This window comes from Tupaia chinensis, unplaced genomic scaffold (assembly GCF_000334495.1).
Source record: "Tupaia chinensis unplaced genomic scaffold, TupChi_1.0 Scaffold000184_1, whole genome shotgun sequence".
Lineage (NCBI taxonomy): Eukaryota > Metazoa > Chordata > Mammalia > Scandentia > Tupaiidae > Tupaia > Tupaia belangeri.
The window spans coordinates 1921182-1930984 of NW_006159659.1; the positions used below are offsets into that span (position 1 = coordinate 1921182).

Genomic DNA, 9803 nt, shown 5'->3' on the forward strand with positions numbered 1-9803 from the left:
CACAGACATAGAGGAGAGTGGGAGATGGCCAAGGGTAAGAGATAGGGAATCAAGGATGGGAAAAAAAAAGCAAAACATACAGGAAACAAGAAATGTAAAATTATTTGTTGATGATAACATGTATGTTGATGTGCTTGATTGAACCAATATACAGTGTACTCTGGATGGAAAATCTCACTTTGTATGTTGTAATGATATACAGTGGATGAATGTAAATAAATACATTTAATTAAAAAAAAAAGAGGGGAATCAAGAGTACAGAAGATAGACTGAGAGATACTGAAAAGTGGTAAAATTGGTAGATTAAAGAACAGCTTGGGGGCCAGCAGGTGGCATGGTGGTTATAGGTGCTGAACTCCCACATGGCTGACTGCGATTCAAGTCCCAGACCTGGTGGCTTGCTTTCTCCCTTTCTCTCTCTTTCTTTCTCTCTGTCCTTCTGGTCAAATTAAAATAAATACATAAATAAATAAAGCTAAATGAAATAATACTTTTAAAAAAAGCTTTTTGGGCTTGGAGTACTATGTATTTGCCATCTGTTGGGTCATTGGGAAAGTCATGACATATTTTTCTGTTTTTCTATGCAAAAATGAGTCAATATGTGACTTTGGGCTAGTTACATAACCTGTCTCAGTTCTTTTATCTGGTAAAATTAGGACAATAATAGTTGATTTCTCTTAATTATCAGAATAAATTGATTTAATATTTATAAAATTCTTAGTGCATGACATATAGTAAATGATATGTATTTGTAGTGTTATCATGATCATCATAACCATCATTCTTTTTATGATCCAGTCCTGTGTCTCTGCTTTTTATTCATTCAAAATTTATTAAGCAGCTCTCTGTTACCAGATATTGTGCTAGGTAGCCTTTTAAACTTTTGAATGATTTTCTTTGGTTATTTGGTGCTACAGGAATTCCATATTGAAAAGAAATAATGCACTACAGCCTCTCCAAACTGTTATCCTTGAAATCTTTGCCTTGATTTCTCCTTGCTATTATAAAATGCTATGTAGTTAGAATGCAGACCCAGAAGAAAATAGGACAGGCCAAAGCAGTGATTACTTTCATCTAGTAGTTTATAAATGCTCATTTTAGCAAAAGAAGTGCTTAGAGGTAGACCCAGTTTGTAGGCCATGAAAGAGAATCTTACCTTATTACTGAGTCATGATAGTATCCAAAATATATGGTTATCAGAGTTAGAAGTCAATAAAGATAATAAGTTAGCCTCGTGGTGTTCCAAAATGAAATAATGGGTTAATGTCCTGGTAGGTTAAACACAAGGAACTACCATCTTGGGGACTGGCTATCAAATTTTAGACACTGGGTATTAGGGAATAAGACAAAGATCCAGTTTCTGGACATGAAGTAAAACCATTGAAATAATGATCCTCTTTGTAAAGGACCATACTCTTAAAGTCTGGGGCTCCCAAGAGAGCAAATCTATGCTATTTTTACTATTTCTAAACATGCCTTAAGTTTGCATTATCACCTGGCCAATTGCCACAGGCAGTTTCACCTTCTGGCTCAAAACACACATTTTCTTCATCTACACAAATGCCAACCATAATGTTGCATAAAAATGAGTGTGTTTTGTATACTATAGCTAAGAATTAGTGTAAGTTTAAGCAGACATGGGGAAAAAAAAAACATTGTGATATGAACTTTGTTCTCTGTGTTTAGGCAAGCTACGACCTATATCTATGCCAGTGGAATATAATTGGGTGGGGGACTATGAAGATCCAAATAAGATGAAGAGAGATAGTAGAAGAGGTAAGTGTTCTAGAATTTCAGTGTAGGTGGGATTGTTTGAAAAAAAAATTAATTGTTCTTTAAATAGATTGTTATGGCTTCATTGGAAAACATATTCTATCATTGACCTTACAGTACAGCAAAACTAAGTCAAACCAATGTTTGACTGTCCTAACCCATTATTAAATAAATATCTTCTCTGAATACCTTTTGAGGAAAACGGACTATCTAATTGTTACTTAAAAGTTAATCTTTGGAAAATAGGGCAGAAGTGTGAAACTGCATAAAAGAATTAAATAGGAACAGTTTGTCATCAGTCCCCATTGGTCCGCAATACAACCTCACAATGAGCATTGAAATACATGTGTAAAAGCTAATGGAAATTGGGTTTTATAGAAATGGAAGGGGAACTAAAAAAACTGCTTTGCTTTTCACTTCTATTCTGTTTGCTGTTCAGGGTTGTCTTCTTATGTGGGGGGTGGGCTACTCTTGAACTATTTATAAAAAGTAAGTTTTTATGTTCATTGATCTTCCTATTAATATTAGCAATAGAGAGAGCAAATGAAAATTGCACAATTAAATATGATTTGACCAAGGGGGTAGAAGGAGGGCCCTGTGGGTCATGCTGCTACTTCCACTTTGTAGGTAGCCACAAGGTTGTAGATAGAAAGCAAAACAAATCAAACAAAAATAAAACAAAACAAAAAACATTAGGAGAACCTAAGGTCATTGATCATTCCTTCATATGTTTTACCTGCTTGCCTGTTATTTCTAACCAGTGTACAGAATTTATTTTATTACTATACAAATCCACAGACCATGTGAAAAAGCAAACATGAACATCTGCTTCATCAGTCTTCTTAGTACTTGTTTTATAGAGTGAGCATTTCTGGAAATATTGATAAATACGGAAACATTGACAGATTCCTTTGTATCTGTATATTCGTTTCATTTTTTAATTTACATCTTTTATTTCATTTTCTTTTATATATTCATTCACATTATTTAGCTTACAAAATGATTTTTTAAGCTTCAGTTTCTAATATCATTTGTTTTATACAATAAACCAAGAAAAAAATATAAGAAATGCTTATCATATGCCATCTCTGAGTCACTCTTTTGGGATTTCATATTATAGTGACATCTCGCCGGGGGAGAGGGAAGTCATATGAAATACTAAGTGTGACTATAAGTTCATAAACTTAGTTTCCTGACTATTGGTTCATAATGTGGGCTTTAACTTCTCTAAGGATGCTACCTAGTATGCCATAGTCCAGTGTTTGTCATGAGACTTTAACAGAATCTCCCTGAGGGAGTTTGTTACAAATTTTATGAGCCATATATCTTTGAACTTCTGATTCAAGTTCCACAGGTGATTCTGATATAGTTGGTCCAGAGACAAAACCTACAGAGATAGTCTATGGGCTTTCAATTTATTATTGTCCTATGATCACAAACAATTAAGATCCGCTATATTTTCACCACATATTTTGTAGGTTGGCAAGTTACAGTTTTGAAATTAGATCTAACAGCACAATTGTGAAATAATGATAAAGGTGGGATAATCTCCTATTCATTGGTGTATTTATCTCTTTTTGTATAGAAAACTCTCTGCTTCGATATATGAGCAATGAAAAAATTGCTCAAGAAGAATACATGTTTCAGAGAAACAGCAAAAAAGACACAGGGAAGAAATCAAAAAAGAAGGGTGATAAGAGTAATAGCCCTACTCACTATTCATTGCTGCCTAGTTTGCAAATGGATGCATTGAGACAAGACATCATGGGCACTCCTATGCCAGAGACCACACTATACCATGTAAGTAAAATTTCAAAGACTCTTTAATACAGCGTCTATTAGGAGACTAGCAAATGACTCTTTGGGATAAATTCCAGGTTATTTTTAACCTATTGCCAGATTTTCACAAAAAATACTACTAACTTTAGAGTCTATACCCTTAAAAAATGATGAATTATTGAATCTATTCTTCAGTTCATAGGTTTAATGAGTTTGTATTTTGTAAGTTTGATTTTTCATGAGGTAACTAGTGTATAAAATTGAGGGTGAACAATAATTAATTAAGCTGATTAATCATCCGTGTGATAATATAGTGAATGGAAACCTGTAAAATTAAATATTAACAACGAAATTTTTAACATCAACATGATTCCATTAAAAAATGAGCACCTACTATGTACTAAACATGGAACATGATAATAGATATAAAAATGGCAGACATAACATATTATGTGGGGAGAAAGGCATGCCTAGAGTTCCACTACAATTTAACTATTGTAATGAGTGAGTGCAGAAATTTTAAAAGGAACACAGGAGGAGGGCTTTATCCTTCAGGAGAAAAGAAAAGATTTCAAAATGGAGAGCATTTGAATTAAGAGTAAAACATTAAATTAGCAGCAATATTTTAGTGGGAAGGCATATGCACGTACACCACAAATGTGTAAGAATGTGGTATGTTCTAGAGGCTTCGTGTGGTTCACAGTTGCTGGTTCATTCAAGATAGAGGAAAATCATGTGAGAAAAAGGCACTATGTGGACCTAGAGATGTAAGAAGATATTAGATCAGGTATTTATGATAAAGTACTTGGGTTCTTAGGTTAATATTTTTTGCAGTAATAAAGAGTTATTGAAGAATTTTGAGCCAAAATTACATGATCAGATTGGCCTGTTGAATCTCTCTAATGCAATACATCAATCGAGAGGTCAAAGGCAGGGTCATTAAATCTAGGCCAGATAGATGAGAAATGGAGAATAACTGTGTGGAGGCTAAGAATCTTGTTAGCCAGAGCATTCAGTTCACAAAATCAACCCATTTTAGGTTATTTTGCTTAAGGGCAATTTGTTGTGGTGATAGAACTATAATCTTATAAGCCTTTGAAAAACATGTACTACAAATTTTTAAGTTATTTAGACAACTGTGCTTTTGCCCCAAGTTTAAAAAAATAATAATTCACTACTACTATAGAAAATACACTGTCTAGGCATATAAGGGGTGAAAGATTCAATAACATATACTTAAATTGTTTCTCTGAGTAAATCTTAAATCACCTGTCTATCCATTCTATAGCTCTCTCAACAAAACAGCACGTAGAAAAAAATTTCCTTTATATCTATTGGTGTGTCATTAGCACTCCTAGGTGCCTCATTCTTTACCCTACACTCTCCCCAGTTACTCCCAAGCTTACTCTTCTCCAAGAGCCTAGTGCCCGTATCAAAATCTGCTCCATTAAATAGCTAAAAAGTCAAATTGTTATTTTTTTCCACAGACATTGAAGTCAATATAAAATCAATACTCTTATCTGTGTGAAGGGGGCAACTTTTGTTATCACCACCACTCAGAAGAATTGTGTGGGCATTGAACATCCTTAGAATCTAGTGTTCCAGTCTTACTTTATAGCATGAACACAGATCTAAAGATGAGAGACAACTGGCTTATTTAAGAGGGAAGTTGGTAGTGATGAATGAGGCTGGAAAGAAGAGACCACTTAGTATATAAACTATTAAAGAGTTTAGATTTATCCTAAGAGTAGCAGCAGGACATTTGAAGGCACATTTAAATACTCAGCCTGTTCCGTTCTGTCATGCATATCCAGATAGGTATGTACTGTCTGGGGAAGGAAAACAGATAAGTCTTAGAAATTTTGAGTTATTAGGAAAAACAGTAAAAGGTAAATAAACTGATAATCAGGTATATAATGTTTATTGTCTAGGAGTGTAAATCATCACAACCTTTCTGAAGGTCATTACTTAGTTATGTATATCAAGAACCTTCTAACAACTTTACTTCTAGAAGTTTCTTCTAAGAAAGATATCCAAGTCCACTTTTGACTCTTACTATGTATCCTGAGTATAACATGTTATTTCTCATATAGATGCCATCTATCCCAACTAATTTTTTATAGAGGGCCAGTACAGAATAAAGATTATTATCATTAACCTTCAGGGAGATCTTCCCTCATAACACTGATCCTCTAATTCCAAAGAAGAAAGGACTGACTGGATACTTCCTAACACTGTTCTCAGGTTTAGAAGAAGAATATTGGTAGCCTTCAAGCACATATCAGATGCCTATAGCTAGAATTTCAAAAAAAAGAGATCATACAATGTTAGGTTTTGTGTGTGTGTGTGTGTGTGTGTGCATGCACACGTGCATTCTTACTTTTTTTTTTTTTGGAGAGGTTTTTGCTATAGGGCACATGGGCTCACCAGAAAGACAGAGAGACAGAAAGCAAGAAATCACCCCCCCAGAGGAGATGGTCACGCCGCAATCCCTTCTCCTCCATTCTCCTCTCAGGATCTTGGGCACGCACACGCATGTACACGTGCCCAGCACGAGTCTAAGCCACCGGGTCCAGGACTCAAACTGTGGTTGACTACATGGGAGTCCAGCAACATAGCCATTACGCTAACTGCTGATCCCCATTCTAACTTTTTTACATTTAATCTCTGTACACCTTTACAGCATACAAAATGAATTTTCCCACCATGAATACACTGCATATTAGTCCTGTCAAAGACCTTCTCATACACAGAATCATCCACAGTTAATTTTTCCTTTTTAGTCCGTTAAATGTTTTGCCCTTTTCCCCCTTGATTTTCTCCCTCCTACCCCCCATTCTCCACCTTCCCATATTCTCTCTAGTATCCACAGTTGCTCTCCTTACTTTTATACTTTCCATTCAGTTTCTGCCATAGAGTACAGACATTTGGTATATTATTAAGTAGAGATATACAATGGTGCTCTTTCATAGTCTGGCTTGTTTCGCTTAGCATTAAATCTTCCATATTCATCCACTTTCTATTAAATGCCAGAGTCTCATTGTTTTTTATAGCTGGGTAGTATTTCATAGTGGATATGTGCCACACTTTTTCAATCCGTTCATCTGTTCTTAGGCACTTAGGTTGATTTCATGTCTTAGCAATTGTGAATAAACATGAATATACAAGTATGGGGTATCCTTTGGGTAGATACCTAGGAGTGAAATTGCTAGATCGTATGATAGTTCTATTTGTAGGTTTTTGAGGAACCTCCATATTGTTTCTCCACAGTGTTTGTACTAATTTGCATTCTCACCAACAGTGTAGGAGAGTCCCCTTTTCGCCAACACTTACCATTGTTCAGTTTTAGCCATTAATACTAGGGTTAGGTGGTATCTCATGGTGATTTTAATTTACATCTCCTTTATAAGGGATGATGAACATTTTTTCATATGCTTTTTGGCTGTTCATATGTCTTTGAAGACTTGCCTGTTCAGCTCATTTGCCCATCTTTTTATTAATTTTTTACAAGTTGCTTGAGTTCTCTGTATGCCCTGATTATCAGTCCTTTATCTGAGGTAGAATTTGCAAATATAGTCTCCCATTCTGAGTAGGGGTGTGTGTGGTGTGTGTGTGTGCGTGCGTGCGTTTTACTAGACTCTTAAGTTCACTTGAGGTACTTACCCTTGCGCTTATTTAGTACTTTCAGTTATCAAGGGATTTTCTACATTTGTTATGTCTTTTGAACCCCACAACAACCCTATTTGCAAATAACAGAACTCAAACTCAGAAAGGTTAAATGACTTACCCAAAGCTGTGTTGTGAAAAAGTGTTAAATGTTGTCAGGACTAGAACTGAAATCACCTACTCCAAGGGGTCTTTCTACATTCTATCTTAGCACTTTATGTATGGCAAGCATTCTATACATGGAGCAATTTCACTTTTCTTTATTATTATTATTATTCATACATTAAATCACTATGCATCATTTAGATTGTGAAGAGACTTTACCCAGCATGATGTACACCTCAATCCAGCCCAGTTGAGACCACCATAAACACCCTCGTCAACAGATGATAAACTTTATGTGTCCCATTTCTCCCCCAAATTTCCTACGCTATGCTCTTCCCCTCCCACACTCTCTGTTCACTTTGTCTCTAGTGTCCATTACAATTTTTAACTTTTATGTTCTCCAGTCTTTCCATCTCTACCATAGAGTACAGACAGTCGGTATAGTTAAGGGGAGACATACAGTGTCTCTCTTTCATGGCCTGACTTGCTTCACTCAGCAACTAATCTTCTATATTCCGATTTCACTTTAATGAATAAATTAGTGCACTTTGAAAAGTTTCTGACTTAAAGACATGTGGGCCCTCATGTAGATGTTAATGACATTTTCAGTACCTGGATTGATTTCTATCCTGATTTCTCTTTTGCTTTATGTTACTGTACCTTAATAAGTTAGAAAAAATATACAGAGCTACTTCTGTTTGAAAGCATAAGTAGTTATTCAACATAGTCTATTGCTGGGACTACAGACCATTAAAGTTGCTTGGAGGGACCAGCAGTTAGCGTAATGGCTATGTCGCTGGACTCCCACATAGTCGACCACGGTTCGAGTCCCAGACCCGGTGGCTTAAACTCACGCCGGGCGCGTGTGCATGTGTGCCCAAGATCCCGAGAGGAGAATGGAGGTGGCTTGTTTCGCTTAGCATTAAATCTTCCATATTCATCCACTTTCTATTAAATGCCAGAGTCTCATTGTTTTTTATAGCTGGGTAGTATTTCATAGTGGATATGTGCCACACTTTTTCAATCCGTTCATCTGTTCTTAGGCACTTAGGTTGATTTCATGTCTTAGCAATTGTGAATAAACATGAATATACAAGTATGGGGTATCCTTTGGGTAGATACCTAGGAGTGAAATTGCTAGATCGTATGATAGTTCTATTTGTAGGTTTTTGAGGAACCTCCATATTGTTTCTCCACAGTGTTTGTACTAATTTGCATTCTCACCAACAGTGTAGGAGAGTCCCCTTTTCGCCAACACTTACCATTGTTCAGTTTTAGCCATTAATACTAGGGGTAGGTGGTATCTCATGGTGATTTTAATTTACATCTCCTTTATAAGGGATGATGAACATTTTTTCATATGCTTTTTGGCTGTTCATATGTCTTTGAAGACTTGCCTGTTCAGCTCATTTGCCCATCTTTTTATTAATTTTTTACAAGTTGCTTGAGTTCTCTGTATGCCCTGATTATCAGTCCTTTATCTGAGGTAGAATTTGCAAATATAGTCTCCCATTCTGAGTAGGGGTGTGTGTGGTGTGTGTGTGTGCGTGCGTGCGTTTTACTAGACTCTTAAGTTCACTTGAGGTACTTACCCTTGCGCTTATTTAGTACTTTCAGTTATCAAGGGATTTTCTACATTTGTTATGTCTTTTGAACCCCACAACAACCCTATTTGCAAATAACAGAACTCAAACTCAGAAAGCTTAAATGACTTACCCAAAGCTGTGTTGTGAAAAAGTGTTAAATGTTGTCAGGACTAGAACTGAAATCACCTACTCCAAGGGGTCTTTCTACATTCTATCTTAGCACTTTATGTATGGCAAGCATTCTATACATGGAGCAATTTCACTTTTCTTTATTATTATTATTATTCATACATTAAATCACTATGCATCATTTAGATTGTGAAGAGACTTTACCCAGCATGATGTACACCTCAATCCAGCCCAGTTGAGACCACCATAAACACCCTCGTCAACAGATGATAAACTTTATGTGTCCCATTTCTCCCCCAAATTTCCTACGTTCTCCCTAAATTTCCTTTCCTATGCTCTTCCCCTCCCACACTCTCTGTTCACTTTGTCTCTAGTGTCCATTACAATTTTTAACTTTTATGTTCTCCAGTCTTTCCATCTCTACCATAGAGTACGGACAGTCGGTATAGTTAAGGGGAGACATACAGTGTCTCTCTTTCATGGCCTGACTTGCTTCACTCAGCAACTAATCTTCTATATTCCGATTTCACTTTAATGAATAAATTAGTGCACTTTGAAAAGTTTCTGACTTAAAGACATGTGGGCCCACATGTAGATGTTAATGACATTTTCAGTACCTGGATTGATTTCTATCCTGATTTCTCTTTTGCTTTATGTTACTGTACCTTAATAAGTTAGAAAAAATATACAGAGCTACTTCTGTTTGAAAGCATAAGTAGTTATTCAACATAGTCTATTGCTGGGACTACAGACCATTAAAGTTGC

General features: G+C 35.9%; 1 protein-coding gene across 1 annotated transcript in view; it reads left to right on the plus strand.

Moving 5' to 3' along the window:
• Positions 1–9803, plus strand: part of CNKSR2 (connector enhancer of kinase suppressor of Ras 2) — a 299161-nt gene that overhangs the window by 190453 nt on the left and 98905 nt on the right. The window contains exons 13-14 of the mRNA XM_006146681.2: positions 1687–1776; positions 3359–3573. Of these exons, the coding sequence (XP_006146743.1) occupies positions 1687–1776; positions 3359–3573 (305 nt within the window). The remainder of the gene's footprint in view (positions 1–1686; positions 1777–3358; positions 3574–9803) is intronic.